We start from the raw sequence: 17,016 nt of genomic DNA, 5'->3' as shown, positions 1-17,016 counted from the left end.
CACATTAAAACTAAATAAATAAATAAAGATGTAACATTTTCACTTTACATCATTATTGAAAAAAAACCTATTAAACATAAAATGCAAATTTGGTGAAATCTCCAGTCATTTTTGTAGAGGCAGCCATATATGTTGTCGACAATTCGCTGTGAAATGCACGTGACGTCGCTTGTTCCTTAGGGCCAATACGAAACATGACACGGCAGCCTCCTCATAAATTACTTGGGAGTTCACCAACTTGTTGTATCTCATTACCTTAGAGATACGTGATTCACAAGGTTCATATTAGAGAAATTACCCGCTAGTCCAAGAACATCCCAGGAGTTTGCTTTCGGGAAAAACTTTTTGAGATTCAGCGCCCACTGGAAATCAGGCCATCGTTCTCGCCAACCCTGCAGAATGGCCTGCCGCAGGGTGAGTGCCTTCCCCTGCAGACAACAAAAGCACAGCTATCAAAGGAATGCAATCCACATGGAGTAAGATTAAGGCACAGCACCAGAGCAAAGGTCATCTAGAAAGGACAAAGGATTAAAAAATCAGTTCAACACAGAGACCATCTTAAATCAGCGAAACTCAAGGTAAGAAGGTTTTAAAATTCCCTAATATCCACTACACAGATGGATCAATAACATCTGTAAAGGTTACAAGTTTGGGAACATGATCCAGATTGGGTTATTTAAACTTCAGTAAAACATCAAGGCTTTTTCAAATTTGCAGGTGACATTAAGCTTGGAGGTAAGGTAGACAGCAGAGGAGGTGGGAAGGGGAGGGGGTGGAAATCAGATTTGGGAAAGTCCAGGTTTCTTAATGTAATGGGTAAAGGATTGGCTGACACAGTTTAATATAAATAAATGTAAGGATCTGGGATGGGTGGGCATAACAAAAGAGGAGCTTATATAATGCAAGGGGCAGTCTTGGAACATGTCACACAGGAGAAGGATCTGGGGGTGCTAATCGATATGGGGAGTGGGGGAGCAAAGAGGGCTGTGCGAGGCTGCTATAGGTAAAGCTAACAGGATTTTAGGTTGTATTCACAGGGGAATCAATTATAAAAACACAAGAGGTGGTTTTAACACTGTATCGGAATTTAGTGAGGCCTCATGTAGAATATTGTGTTGCGTTTTGGTCAATCAATCTGAGGAAGGACGTAGCTACCAAAGACAGGGTACAGCATAAAGCTATGAGATCGATTCCAAGGCTAGCTTGACAAAGTCACCAGGAGCGCCTGAAGGAGACAGGACTTCATACATTAGAAAGGAGGTGATTATGAGGGGACATGATAGGGATGTTTAAGAAAATTAAAAGTATGGACAAAAAAAGGACAGAAAAGTTTTCCTGCAGAATGGACACTGATGGGAGAAGGAGCCACAGTTTCAGAGTAAAGAAGAGGAGAGATGGGACGGTAGTAAGGAGAGGTCTATCACTCATTGTCATAAATGCACAGAATGGTCTCCCTAGAAAAAATAGTAACAACAATGACAGTAGATAGTGTTAAAATTGAGTTAGGTATCTACAAGGGGTGTAGGGTGTGGGGAGGGGGTAGTTAGATGTTGATACGATTGGACAGCATCAATATGCCTAATGGCCTCTTCCTGCATTCAAGTTCCTGGTAAAGAAGATTGTTGTTTAAAGCTGTAAACAAATTAAATACAGAGTGTAACACGGAAATGATGGGCCAAATGTCATTTCCTTGTACAAGGTTGCACGGAAGCATGCGACCACTACTTAAAAACGCAGTGCAGTCCCATGGAGACGATGGAGCCTTCGTATATTAGTTTCTACGAGCCGAAACCCGTGGAACATCCACGGAAGGGAGGATGTGGTGTATGGATAGAGTGTACCATTATGGATGGCATGGGGGATTTGCTTGTCCGAGTAAGAGTTAGGAAGAAAGATGAGAATGAAGAGTGCGTATATGAACAACGATCGCCGACACCGGCACAAATGCATGCTCTGGATTGTCCACTCAGTGGACGGCTTGCTTTGGCCTTCGCCTGTCCAATCAGCGGACGGCTTGCTTCGCCTTCGCCCAGCAGACGCCAATACGATGGCGTCGTAAGATGGCGTCGTATCGGCAGTTAATCGGATGCTTTTGGGCCCCAACGTCGGCTAATTCAGATTTTTCGAGTATGGCTGTACGTGATAAACAAAGAGCGCGGTTCGTAGATCGTAAATCCATTAGTGCCGTGGGCATCGGGTCACTGGGTGCGGCGTAAAAGGGATAACAAAGTCGAGTCCTTACGCTATTATAATATAGATTCTTGATCCCGAATACAAATAGTCAGACCCCGCTATTCGCAGATTTTTGTGACTCAGGAACCTATACCCCCTTTTTCCATTGAAACAATGCCCCACCATTCGTAGGTTTTTCTATTCGCAGATTTTCCAGGAACGTATCCCCCGAGAATATTGGGGTTCGACTGTACGGTATTTAATGCAATCGCTTTGATTCCAGACAGAGAATCAATCTTTGAACTAGAAGCACAAACGCAAGCCAAGCTCCACCTCTCTCCCCATCGAGGGAGGTACCCAACGTGCGCCGCTCGATCAGTGGGTCCAAGCTTCGTCATTTCCTGATTTTATGCAAATTTGTTTGCAAATCCAAAGTTTTTATTGTGACATTGACAACAAGGGTGACAATAATGCGGCACAGGAAATTTCGGGGAAATTGGCTCGGAGGTTTTGAAACGTATAAGGAACAAAACAAACAATCTTTGTGTTTTACTAAAGTCTACATAACCAAATCTTGATTGGGTGGCCAAAATTGTGCGTATACATGTACGTATATACAGTAGTAGGTTAGATAGACACTACTAAAATAAAATAAAAAGACCTTTTAAAATCCCATTCATGTTTGCCTCCACATTATTCTTTGGGATTTGTTTTCCCCAGTCTTCTCCAGCTTTTCTTGAGATGTAACTATTAAGATGTAACTTGAGGTGCGTAAAGAAATGCTCCGTTAATTTGTTTCTACTTTCTATCACATCGATTAAAACTGGGTAAATGGACACAGAAGGAATTCATCACACACAAGGCAGCAAGGAAGTTCAATGCCGGAGGAGGCCCTTATGTCTATTTTGTTGATAGGGGCTGGGGGAAGGCAGGGAAGGGGGAGGAAGCAGAGATCTAACCATAGGAAGGAAGAGCCCTTTGAAGATTAACCAAAGATGTCTGCACAATCCAAGCAATATTCATACACCTCTCCAGCTTCACTGTTAATCTGTAGAAGCATCCAATTTTAGTTGTTTTTTTTAAATACCTGGACTAAGGCTTGTAATAGCATGCGCACACACACACGCACACACAACACAAAACAACAAAGCAACACAGCTACTGAGCTTGGGGGAAATGTCGTCACTTCCCGGGATACTCTGGGCACCAGTGACGTCATAACAATGGCACCGCATTTCTCACTGCACTCAGCGGGGCATTTCCTCAGGAGGAATTTTCTCCTCCCCATGAATGACAACCAATGGGGATTATCTGTGTGCTATCCTTTTAAATGCTGAAAGTTAAGTAAGGAAGCAGCACGTACCATTTTCAAAGTTTTGGTATGACCCAAACCAGTCCAAACCAGATGGGTGTTATTTTAGGAGACACCGTCTCCTGACTGGATGGCCATTGGCTCCTGCATGAGCTCATCCGCCCTTTGCCAGGTGTTGTTTTTGGTCCTGGCAGGGTGTCACAGTCACCCTCACCACCAGCAAAGCCAGTGAGGGGTGTCGGTTTAGTTGCCGACAATCCGACTAAGTGGAAGGTTTAAACCCATCCTCTGGTTTACCTCCCATGATCCAATTTAATCTTCTTACCTCCGCCACCAAGGGTGGACGGAAGTTGTGTTCACCCCTGTTTGTCCGTCTGTCTGTCTGTGAGCACGATATCTCAAAAAGTTATGGATGGATTCAGCTGAAACTTGTAGGACAGGTTGGGTGTTTGACAAGGAACAATTGTAAAGTAAAATGTTTAGGGTTTGCACCACATGTTGGCTCTTAGAAGAGCTATTTACGAGTACATTCTTTATACTATAAAAAGAACTAAAGCAAAATAAAAACAAGAAAGTTAGGCCTCAACATTTCAGGCAGCATGCTCGACACATCGATAGGTGGAAGTAACTGGAACAAATGGGATGCAGAGTTTATAAGAACTGCACCCCCCCCCCCCCCCAGCCCCACACAACTCCTCCCATTGGCTGTTCATTGTGTTGCTGATCGGCCGGTGTGCTCATCATGGTGTCCATTGTCCTCAATGTGATGCCACCTATGTTGGTAGGTGTCTACTTTTAATGAGGAAGAGCCAGATATCGCTAATACTAATAGGTAGTCCGTTTTATTGGGGGACCGTGTGATGTAGATGCATCTCCATAGCTTCTCCGATTCTCCTTGTGTGCCAGTGGCTGATGGATGTGTGAGGTTTGCTGTCTGTCCATAGTATGCAATGATTAATATTGGTCTGTGTATGATTGATTATTGCTGATTTCTCAAAAAGTTGAGGACGGATTCGGACGAAATTTCGCAGAGATGTAGCGTATGTGACAAGGCCAAATTATTAGATTTTGGTGAAGATCCGGATTCGGATTCGGCTACTAGAATTTTAAAGTAATTCTTCACCATTGGGAGATCGGGCCAAAAACGATGCATAGCAGGATATCTCAAAAAGTTATGGATGGATCTGGACGAAACTTGGTGGGGAGGTTGTGTGTCTGACAAGGACAAATAGATTCGATTTTGGTGAAGATCTGAATATGGATTCGGATATGAGAATTATTTAATTTTTTTCGTGATTCTTCACCATTGGGAGATCGGGCCAAAAACGATACATAGCGAGATATCTCAAAAAGTTATGGATGGATTTGGACGAAACTTGGTGGGGAGGTTGGGTGTCTGACAAGGACAAATAGATTCGACTTTGGTGAAGATCTGAATATGGATTCGGATATGAGAATTATTTAATTTTTTGAGCGATTCTTCACCATTGGGAGATCGGGCCAAAAACGATGCATAGCAGGATATCTCAAAAATTTATGGACGGATTTGGACGAAACTTGTTGGACAGGTTGTGTGTGACAAGGAAGAATCGATTCAGTTTTGATGAAGATTCGGATTTGGCTTGTATAATTTTTTAAGTGATTCTTCACCATTGAGTGATATGGCTAACCAGGTGGAGGTATGCTCTCTACTGAGTGTCGTTCTAATTAAATATGAATCTTCACAACGAGGACGCTCTTTTTTGCGAACTTTAATGCAACGTTCGCCGGTACCTGTGGATAAACGTAACTCTGTATCAACCAACGAAAGAACTTCATGAAAGGTAAATATAAATATTAAATGTTCGCGCTACCGGTTAAATGTAGCTACACACTGCTTTGTGAAACAGGAAGACAGGGAAGTTATCCCTTAACCCACAGGCCTAATCCAAACGCTTTATAATAATTGCACACTTAAAGCACACACCATTACTCCCACGGAAATTACCAAAACAAACAGAGCAATTAAAAGCCAAATAAACCTGTATTGTTCCAGCCATCCCTTCACCATGCCTCATCGCACGGAATCATGGGAAAAGGGATCCCACAATGAGCACTCAAAGCTCGAGCCGAATGAAACTGTAAGTGTAAGGAACCAAATCATTATCGCGAACGGGGGCTTTATTCATTCATTTTAAATAGGTTATAAGATACCAATTATAATTCACGTTCATTACTTTAGGTTCATTCGAATGCAGGACAAGTGGTGTACAGAAAATAAAAAAACAAGTGCTCACGGCCAATAACTTCAGGTCGCAATAACACTGACATGGATTGCAAGTCACCGACAGAAATCGTGGAGGGTTGATGGGATAATTTCTTATTCTGGGTTCTATTCGTAACCCCACTACAAACTGTCACCATTATTATTTAGACAGGGTGTTGCATCAACGAGTCCACTGTCTTCCGGAAGGATGTGAAGTCCGGTGTTACTTGTGCAATAATTCGCTGGAGATAATTAACACCCCAGTGTGGCGGACACGATGGCTCGCTGGCGCGATGACATCATTCCGCGCACCAAGAGGGTGTCGGCCACGCCCGAGGGGTAGGCGTAGCCTCGGGACATACACGGGGCTCACAGCCCCGAGCAAGGCAGTGCTATAGTTTTAATCTTTCGAATAAAGACGCTTTTGGTTACGTACGTTGTTGCTTCCTTTATTGGCAAGACAAGTCGTGGGCATAGCACCGCACTACATTGGTGACCTCCGACTAGTTCAGCCGATGCTGTCCTACAGAACGCGCCATGACAAGCAGCAACGCGGTAGCGGTGAAACTCCCTGAGTTTTGGGAGGCTCAGGCTGAGATATGGTTCATGCAGGCCGAAGCCCAGTTCCAGCTTCGTAGCATAACGGCGGACGAGACGCGCTATTTCCACGTCATCGCCGCCCTCGGGCCCGGCACAGCCGCCCGAGTCGTGTCCGTCCTGCGGAACCCACCGGCCGACCACAGGTACGAGGCGCTCAAGCGTCGCCTCATCGCCACGTTCGGCCTCACAGAGGACGAACGGGCCGACCGTCTCCTGGACCTTCCCGACCTCAGCGACACGCGACCATCGGTCCGAATGGACCACATGCTGTCGCTACTGGGGGACAAAGCACCGGATTTTTTTTATTCCGGGTGCTCTTTTTACGCCAGCTACCGGCCCAGGTACGCCTTGCATTGGCCGGTTCCAAGATAAAGGAACCCAGCGTGCTGGCCTTCGAGGCCAACAAGTTTTTTGTGGCGTGTGACACGCGGGCGAGCTTCGGTGCGGCCGTCGCGGATCCCGGGGCTGACGCTGATGCTGATGCACCACACCTCGTGGATCTCGAGGCTGATGCACACCGCATGGCCGCCGCCACGCCCCGCCCACCACCACCGCGAAAACCGCGGCCTCCGCCTTTGCCGCAAACCTGGTGCCATTTCCACGCCAGGTTTCGCCACAAGGTGAGGAATTGTCACCCGCCGTGCTCGTTTGGCAAGTCGGGAAACTGCCAAGCCGGCGCTCGGTAGCGGCCCTGAGCGTCGGCCATTCCGGCAGCCTTCTTTTTATAACGGACACCTTGTCCGGGCGCCGCTTCCTATGCGACACAGGTGCACAGGTGAGCATTATCCCTGCATCTACGTCCGACAAGTGAACCGCGGGCCGGGGCCCCGCATTGCTTGCAGCCAACGGAACACCCATATGCACGTTCGGGAAGCGCTGCCTCTCCCTGCGGTTCGGAGGGCAATGCTTCAAGTGGTCGTTCGTAAACGCCGGAGTGCCCATGGCATTGCTCGGTGCGGACTTCCTCTGTGCAAATGGGTTGTTGGTAGACGTGAAGAACAGATGCCTCGTCCAGGCTGAAACGTTCAGCTCGCTTGCTTGCGCGCTGAGCAGCTCGTTGAGTGGCTCACTGAGCGGCTCGCCAAGTGGCTTGCTGAGCGGTTCGGTCCCGGCGAGGTTGGTTTGTACGCTTCCGGCAGCGGATGAGTTCACGCGCCTCCTCGCCAGTTTCCCGGCCCTCACGCGGCCCACCTTCTTGGCGGTAGCCGTAAAGCACGGTGTCGCACATCACATACCCACCGTCGGGCCACCGGTCTATGCCCGGGCCCGCCGCCTCGAACCGACGAAGCTCGCGGTGGCGAGAGCGGAGTTCGCTACGCTGGAGCGGCTGGGCATCGTGCGGCGCTCCAAGAGTGCTTGGGCGTCGCCGCTACACATCGTGCCGAAGCCTGGCGGGGGATGGCGGCCGTGCAGGGACTACCGCCGCCTCAACGATGCCACCACCCCCGACCGTTACCCGGTCCCCCACATCCAAGACTTTTCCGCCCGGTTGGCGAAAATGTCCTGCTTCTCTAAGGTGGACCTCATACGCGGATACCACCAGGTCCCCGTCAGGCCGGAGGACATCCCGAAGACGGCCGTCATTACGCCATTCGGCCTCTTTGAGTTCCTTCGGATGCCCTTCGGTTTGAAGAATGCGGCTCAGGCGTTCCAACGTCTGATGGACAGCGTCTTGCGCGACCTGGATTTCGTCCATGTCTACCTGGACGACATCCTCGTCGCAAGCGCGTCCCGTGAAGAGCACCTCCGCCATCTCTGCGCGCTCTTCGAACGCCTGGGCCAGCATGGCCTGATCGTGCACCCCGCTAAGTGCCGGTTCGGCGTCGCCGAGATCGACTTTTTGGGGCACCGCATCACCAGGCACGGGGCCATCCACTTACCAGCAAAGGTGGAGGCGGTCAAGGCGTTTCCGCGCCCCCACACGATCAGGGGGCGCCAGGAGTTCCTGGGCATGGTGAACTTTTACCACCGTTTCCTGCCCCGCATCGCCCAGCTCCTGCGCCCCCTACACGAGGCCCTCTGGGGGAAGCCGGGCAAAGGTGACATCGTTTGGACCGAGCAGATGGATGCGGCGTTCGCTGGCGCAAAGCTCGCCCTGGTTAACGCCACCATGCTCGCGCACCCGGCACCCGATGCACCGATCGTCCTCACCACCGATGTGTTGGACTACGCGGTGGGCACGGTGCACGAGCAATGGGTGCGTGGAACTTGGCAACCGCTGGCGTTTTTCAGCCGGCAGCTTCGCCCACACGAACGCCGGTACAGTACCTTCGACCGCGAGTTGCTCGGGCTTCACCTGGCGGTCAGGCACTTTCGCCATCTGCTCAAGGGCCGTTCGTTCACGGCCTTCGTCGACCACAAGCCCCTGGTCTTCACGATGGCCAAGGTCGCCGAGTCGTGGTCGGCCCGGCAGCAGCGTCACCTCTCGGCCATGTCCGAGTACACAACGGACATCTGGCACGTCGCGGGGGGGGGGACAACCCGGTGGCGGATTGCCTTTCCCGGTCCGTCGCCCACGCGGTCCACCTCGGCATCGACTATGCCCGGAGGTGGCGGACCAGACCACCGACCCCGGCGTCCAGGCCTTGCGGACCACCGTCACGGGCCTACGCGTCACCGAGGTGCCGTTCGACGGCGCGGGCACGGCCCTCTTGTGCGACGTCTCCCTCGGGCGGCCTTGCCCCATCGTGCCCGCGGGCTGGCAGCGCCGGGTTTTTGACGCCATCCACGGCCTGTCCCACCCGGGCACGAAGGCCTCCCAGAGGCTGGTCGCCGACAAGTTCGTCTGGCATGGCCTACGGAAGGTCGTCCGTGACTGGACCAGGACGTGCCTCGCGTGCCAGTGCACGAAGGTGCACCGCCACACCCAGGCCCCATTGGCCCCGTTTACGGTGCCCGAACGTCGGTTCGACCACATTCACGTGGACTTGGTGGGACCTCTGCCCCCCCTCGCGGGCTTTCACCCACGTCCTCACCATGGTGGACCGCACCACCCGGTGGCCGGAGGCCGTGCCTTTGGCGGCGACGACGGTGGCAGACGTCACGCAGGCGTTCATCGCCACCTGGGTTGCCCGGTTCGGCGCCCCCTCGGACATCTCGTCCGACCGCGGCCCCCAGTTCACCTCGGAGCTCTGGGGGGCGGTCGTGCGGGGGCTCGGTGTCCAGCTGCACCGTACCACGGCCTATCACCCCCAGGCCAACGGCCTGTGCGAGCGTTTCCACCGCTCCTTGAAGGCCGCGCTCCGGGCCACCCTCCGCGACGGCGGCTGGGTCGACAGGCTCCCCTGGGTCCTGCTGGGCCTCCGGACGGTGCCCAAGGATGACCTGCGCGCATCCACGGCGGAGTTGGTCCTTGGACAACCGCTGCGGGTGCCGGGCGAGTTCCTCCCCGACTCCACGGCACCATGGTCGCGGCGCAGCAGCACTCCGCGCTGCAGGAGACCGCCCAGAGGTTCGCCCCGTTGCCGACGGCGCACCACGGGCGCGTGCCCATGCACGTCGCCCCGGAGCTTCGCACGGCGGAGTACGTGTTCGTCCGACACGACGCCCACCGGACACCGCTGCGGCCCCCGTACGACGGGCCCTTCTGCGTGCTGGAGACCGGGGCGAAGCACTTCACCCTGGACATCGGCGGTACTCCTGACCGCGTTTCCGTGGACCGCCTCAAACCAGCCCACCTCGCCGTGGACCACCCCCCGCCAGTGGCTCAGCCCCCGCGTCGGGGCCGCCCCCCGGCGGGCGGACCCCCGGCACCGCCCAACCCCGCCGGCACGCCGCCCCCGGTCCCGCACCCATCCCAGGGGCAGCCGGTGGCAGCCCGGCATCCCAGCCACCGCCAGCCGCCAGAGGGCGCTTCGGCCGGGTCATCCTTTTGCCCCGCAAACTGACCCTTCAGGTGCGCGGGAATTCTGGGGGGGCGCGTGTGGCGGACACGAAGGCTCGCTGGCGCGATGACATCATTCCGCGCACCAAGAGGGTGTCGGCCACGCCCGAGGGGTAGGCGTGGCCTCGGGATATACACGGGGCTCACAGCCCCGAGCACGGAAGTGCTATAGTTTGATCCTTCGAATAAAGATGCTTTTGGTTACGTACGTTGTTGCTTCCTTCATTGGCAAGACAAGTCGTGCGCATAGCACCGCACTACACCAGGGTGTTTTTCGCAAAGATTAGGCCATTGCGTGCCTCCATCCTGGCCGCAAATCTTGCGCAACCAACTCTGTGAGGCTCAACAAGGTTCGGATGGTTTATGCATACATCAACAACAACAACATGCATTTTAAAGGCCATTTTCCCTGCTAGAGCGGGGGTTAGCCTTGCGGTCCCCATGACAATCTTCTCCATTTTGCCCTATTTTCTGCATCTCTCCTTGTTAACCCCCTTGCCCGCATTTCTTCTTCCACCATCTTTAGCCAAGTCTTTTTCGGTCTTCCCCGTCCTCTGCTTCCTTCTACATTCATTTCCATCACTCTTCTCAACCAGTCACTTTCATCCTTCCTCAACACATGACCAAACCATCTCAACCTGTTCCTCTTCACAGCATCAATCACAGGCTCTATTCCCATCATCTTTCGCAATTCATCATTTGTCTTCCTCTCTCTCAACGATACTCCACACATCCACTGAACCATTCGCATTTCCACCCTTTCCAACCTTCGTTGCTGCTCTACGTTCATTACCCATGTCTCGCTCCCATAAATCATAACACTTCTCACACATGCAGCATACACCTTTCCCTTCAGCTTCAACGACACTCCCCTCATCATCAGCCGCCACCCAGTTCCCGAAACTTCTTCCATGCACATCTCACTCGAGCAACCGTTGCCGAGTCTGATCCACCTTCTCCATTCAGCATGTTTCCGAGGTAGCAAAATGTTTTCACACCTTCCAGCTTCACGCCGTCTCCAAGATCCAGCTCAACATTTCCTCCATCTGCAGCTCCCTCTGTGCACACCTTACATTTGAATGTAGCTGCCACACTGGTTAATGACCCTCTCAGACCACTACATTTTTGATGAACCCACTCAGCGCACATTGTACATTGAATGGAATTCACTCCGACACCCTTCCTACACACAGCACAGGGCCACTTCCCAGTTCTTTCCACCTCACCACATGCTTTACCACTTGCCATCACCTTCGTCTTTCCAATATTCACCTTCAGACCTTTTGTCTCCATACATTCCTTCCACGTGTTCATCTTTTCCTTCAGTCCATCCATACTTTCCGCAATCAACACCAGATCATCTGCATACAACAACTCCCACGGTAAACCCTCCTTTACGTTCTGAGCCAGCACCTCCATCACAGCTACAAATAGTAGTGGACTTAGTACCGACCCCTGATGCACTCCCACCTTCACCTCAAACTCACCACTGTTCCCGTCCTTCGTCCTTACAGCTGTGCGCACTCTTTTGTACATTGCCATCACTACTCTGATCAACCATTCCTCCACTCCTAACTTCCTCAATGCCCATGTCAATACTTTGCGTGGAACCCTATCGAATGCTTTCTCCAGATCAACAAACCCAAGAAACAACTTATTCCTCTTCTCCATGTACTTCTCCTGCAACTGCCTCACAATGAAAAGCGCGTCTGTCGTTCCTCTTCCTGGCATGAATCCAAACTGCATTTCGTCGATCTTCACTTTCTTCCTTATCCTCCTCTCCAACACCCTTTCCAATACCTTCATTCCATGCTCCAAAAACTTTATCGCTCGGTACGAGCCACACTCCAGAGGGTCACCTTTCCCCTTATATAGAGGGATGAGGGTACTCAGTTCCCAATCCACTGGAATGCAGCCTTCTTTCACCACCAGATTACAGATCTCTGTCATTCTCTTCACACCCCAACTTCCTGCTGCCTTCAACATATCTCCCACAACTCCCGTTGGCCCTCCCGCTTTTCTACCCTTCATTGCTTTTATCGCTTCCTCAACTTCCTTCTCAGTTATCTTCTCTGCCGGTCCTAAAACAGGGTTACTCTCTATGTTGCCATCCCATTCATTCTCTGTATTCAACAGCATTTCCATATATCTTTTCCATCTTCCTTTAATTCCATCTGGGTCGACAACGATTTGTCCCACTTCATCCTTCAAGCAACTCACCCCCATCACATCACACCTCTCTTTCGCTATCTGCTTTGCAATCCTGAATACTGCTTTCTGACCCTCTTCCGAATCCAAGCGTTCTCCGAACATTTTCCTACATGCCTCCTGCGCCTTTGCCACCTCTTTCTTTGCAGCCTTCCTGGCTGCCTTATAACTTTCATGCTCTGCTGTTTCTGCTCCCGTACCCCTCGCCTTCTGCCACTCCTTGAACTTCTTCCTCTTCTCGTCAATCCTCTTTCCAACTTCAGCATCCCACCACCATGTTTCCGAGTGCCTCGGTGGTCCTTTTGTCCATCCACATACCTCACCAACGGCTCCCAACAGACAAGCTTTCATTGACATCCAACCACTTTCAAGCTCAACCACATCATCCTCGACCCTACTCAGCCTCTCTTTTAATGCCTCCCTTACTGTCACCTCTTTCAACCTCCACACCTTCATTCTCGGTTGGTACTTCACCCGCCGAGCTCTCCTCGCACCTATCACCCTTATGTCGCAGACAACCAAGTGGTGCTGTGAAACAGCCTCCTCCCCCGGGATCACCTTTGTGTCCCGGAGGTGCCCCCCTATCTCGCCTACGCACCATCAGGTAGTCAACGGTTGTCGTCGACCCACCTGGCGTGTATGTAACAAGCTTATTATCCTCTTTCTGGAACTGAGTATTACAAATCAACAAATCAGCTCCATCAGGTGCGCGGGAATTCTGGATAATCGTTCTGGGCGTTTATGCATACATCACTTGGGAAATATTAAATATGTCACTCAGGATAATCTGATTGAGCTGGCCCAGCTAGCACAACAACGTTGGGCCAACATCAGTATTTGGGCGCAAGCGAATTGGTGACGTCAGTCCGACGTTGTATATTGGTTGTAAACACGACGTCCATTTACCGACGTCAGTACGACGTTGAATATTGGTTGTAAACACGACGTCCATTTACCGACGTTAGCCTGACGTTGTGTATTAGTTGTAATCACGACGTCTATTTAACCGACGTCAGTCCAACGACGGGATTCTGCAAGAGGTGTAAGGTTCCCGAAGGTTTGATACACATCTTCACACAATGTCCTCGGTACGAGGAATCCAGATCGCGCCTTTTGCGATCTACCCGAGAAATTGGGATCACATGGTCACGCGTTCCGAAACACTTTGCCAACTGAGCCAGAAGCATCTTCAAATCATCTTCAAAACTCTTTAAATCGGTTTTAAAATTTATAAGAGAAACGTGGCTAAAAATATGAATATTGTGGCGGACACAAGCAAGAGGACACAAATTCAACGCACCAGCAGGTGGCGCGAACGTCCAGGCGGGGAACTGGAAGGCATGCCCCGCCTATCGACCGACCGGCCACGCCCGGGGACTAGGCGTGGCCCCGGCACATATATGCGAGCTCCAGGCTCGAGCCCGCCCAGTGCTACAGTTTGAGCTTTCTTAATAAAGACTCTTTTGGTTATCAAACGCATTGTGGCCTCCCTCTTTGGCAAGCAAGTTGTGTGCGTAGCACCGCACTTCACTGGTGACCCCGATTGGTTCAGCCGTTGCTGACCACCGAACGCGCCATGGCCAACAACGCCGTCACGGTAAAACTCCCAGAGTTTTGGGAAGCACAGGCCGATGTGTGGTTCGTGCAGGCCGAAGCACAATTTCAGCTTCGAGGCATAACGGCGGACGAGACCCGTTACTACCACGTGGTCGCCTCCCTCGGACCCGGCACTGCCGCCCAAGTCGTGTCCATCCTGCGGCACCCGCCGGCCGACCACAAGTACGCGGTGCTCAAACGTCTCCTCATCGCCACGTTCGGCCTCACGGAGATCGAACGGGCCGACCGCCTCCTGGACATTCCCAAACTCGGCGACACACGACCATCCGTGTGGATGGATCATATGCTGTCGTTGCTGGGTGACCAAGCCCCGGATTTCTTATTTCGGGTGCTTTTCCTACGCTAGCTACCCACACAGGTACGCCTCGCGCTGGCCGGTTCCAACATAAGGGAACCCCGCGCCCTGGCCGTAGAGGCTGACAAGTTCTTCGCGGCTTGCGACACGCGGGCGAGTTATGGTGCCGCCGTCGTGGATCCCGAGGCTGATGCTGCTGCGTCCCTCGTGGCCGCTGCCGTGCCCCGCCCACTACCACCACCGCCGCCGAGAAAACCGCGGCCGCCGAAGCCCCCGCCGCCGCAAGCCTGGTGCTCTTACCACGCCAGGTTCGGCCACAAGGCTAGGAAGTGTTGCCCGTCGTGCTCGTTTGACAAGTCGGGAAACTACCAAGCTGGCGCTCGGTAGCGGCCCTGAGCGTCGGCCATTCCGGCAGTCTCCTCTTTATCACGGACACCTTGTCCGGGCGCCGTTTCCTCTGCGATACAGGAGCGCAGGTAAGCGTCATCCCAGCCTACACATCCGACAAGCGAACCGTGGGCCGGGGCCCCACGTTGCTTGCTGTCAACGGTACACCCATCCGCACGTTCTGGAAGCGCTGCCTCTCCCTGCGGTTCGGAGGGCAGCGCTTTCAATGGTCGTTCGTGACCGCCAGCGTGCCGATGGCATTGCTCGGTGCGGACTTCCTATGTGCGAATGGGTTGCTGGTCGAAGTAAAGCACAAACGGCTCGTCCAGGCCGAAACCTTTAGCTCGCTCGCTTGTTCGCTGAGCAGCTCATTGAGCGGCCCACTGAGCGGCTCACCGAGCGGCTTGCTGGAGGGTTCCGTCCCGGCGAGTTTAGTTTGCACGCTTCCGGCAGCGGACGACTTTACCCGCCTCCTCGCTAGTTTCCCGGCCCTCACGCGGCCCACCTTTTCAGCGGTGGCCGTTAAACATGGGGTGGAGCATCACATCCCCATGGTCAGGCCGCCGGTCTATGCCCGGGCACGCCGACTCGAGCCCACGAAGCTCGCGGCGGCGAAAGCGGAGTTTGCCACGCTGGAGCGGCTGGGGGTCGTACGGCGCTCCAACAGCACTTGGGCTTCCCCGCTGCACATCGTGCCGAAGCCCGGCGGGGGGATGGCGGCCGTGCAGGGACTACCGCCGGCGCAACGATGCCACCACCCCCGACCGCTACCCGGTTCCACACATTCAGGACTTTTCTGCCCGGTTGGCCAACACGACCGTGTTTTCGAAGGTGGACCTCATCCGGGGCTACCATCAGGTCCCCGTCCAACCGGTCGACGTCCCGAAGACGGCCGTCATCACTCCTTTCGGCCTCCTCGAATTTCTGAGGATGCCCTTCGGGTTGAAGAATGCGGCTCAGGTGTTCCAGCGGCTTATGGATAGCGTCTTGCGCGACTTACCTTTCCTGTTCGTCTACCTGGACGACATCCTCGTCGCGAGCGCGTCCCGGGAAGACCACCTGCTCCACCTCCGCACGCTGTTCGAACGCCTGGGCCAGCATGGCCTAATCATCAACCCTGCCAAGTGCCGTTTCGGTGTCATCACCATCGACTTCTTGGGGCACCGCATCACCGAGCACGGGGCCGTCCCATTACCGGCCAAGGTGGAGGCGGTCAGGGATTTCCCGTGGCCCCGCACGGTCAAGGGGCTCCAGGAGTTCCTGGGCATGGTGAACGTTTACCACCGCTTCGTGCCCCATGTCGCCCAGCTCCTCCGCCCCTTGCACGAGGCCCTCCGGGGCAAGCCGGGCAAAGGTGACATCGCATGGTCGGAGCCGATGGCCGCGGCGTTCGTGGGCGCAAAGCTGGCTCTGGCCGACGCCACCATGCTGGCGCACCCGGTGCCTGATGCACCGATCGTCCTCACCACCGACGCGTCGGATTACGCGGTGGGCGCGGTGCACGAGCAATGGGTGCGTGGTGCTTTGCAACCGCTGGCGTTTTTCAGCCGGCAGCTTCGCCCGCACGAACGCCGGTACAGCACCTTCGACCGGGAGTTGCTCCGACTCCACCTGGCGGTCCGACACTTCCGCCATCTGCTGGAGGGCCGCCCGTTCACGGCCTTCGCTGACCACAAGCCCCTTGTGTTCGCGATGGCCAAGGTCGCCGAGCCATGGTCGGCACGGCAGCAGCGCCACCTCTCTGCCGTGTCCGAGTACACGACGGACATCTGTCACGTGGCGGGTAAGGACAACCCGGTGGCGGATTGCCTTTCCCGGTCCGTCGTGCATGCGGTCCACCTCGGGGTCGACTATGCCCGGATGACGGAGGCCCAGACCCTCGACCCCGGCGTCCAGGCCTTGCGGACCGCCGTCACGGGCCTCCGCGTCACGAAGGTGCCGTTCGACGTCGCGGGCACGGCCCTCCTATGCGACGTCTCCCTCGGCCGGCCTCGCCCCATCGTGCCCGCTGGCTGGCAGCGCCCGGTGTTCGACGTCATCCACGGCCTGTCCCACCCTGGCGCGAGGGCATCCCAGAAACTCGTCAGGGCAAAGTTCGTCTAGCATGGCCTCCGGAAGGACGTCCGCGACTGGGCCAGGACGTGCCTCGCGTGCCAGCGCGCAAAGGTCCACCGCCACACTCAGGCACCGTTGGCCCCGTTCACGGTGCCCGAGCGGCGGTTCGACCACGTGCACGTCGACTTGGTGGGACCTCTGCCCCTTCTCGTGAGGGTTCACCCACCTCCTCACCATGGTCG

The 17,016-nt window shown here is 54.0% G+C and overlaps 1 protein-coding gene across 1 annotated transcript in view; it reads right to left on the bottom strand.

Annotated features, from left to right (window-relative positions):
* Positions 1 to 5,620, bottom strand: part of MED24 (mediator complex subunit 24) — a 97,702-nt gene extending 92,082 nt beyond the window's left edge. Inside the window, exons 1-2 of the mRNA XM_068120173.2 lie at positions 5,506 to 5,620; positions 299 to 428 (exon numbers count right to left, since the gene is read on the bottom strand). Of these exons, the coding sequence (XP_067976274.1) occupies positions 299 to 428; positions 5,506 to 5,541 (166 nt within the window). The 5' untranslated portion in view covers positions 5,542 to 5,620. The remainder of the gene's footprint in view (positions 1 to 298; positions 429 to 5,505) is intronic.
* Positions 5,621 to 17,016: the final 11,396 nt, after the last annotated feature.

Source organism: Myxine glutinosa, chromosome 6 (assembly GCF_964187855.1).
Source record: "Myxine glutinosa chromosome 6, kmMyxGlut1.1, whole genome shotgun sequence".
NCBI lineage: Eukaryota > Metazoa > Chordata > Myxini > Myxiniformes > Myxinidae > Myxine > Myxine glutinosa.
The sequence above is the reverse complement of the archived record's forward strand: the minus strand, read 5'-3'. Positions and strand labels throughout refer to the sequence as shown.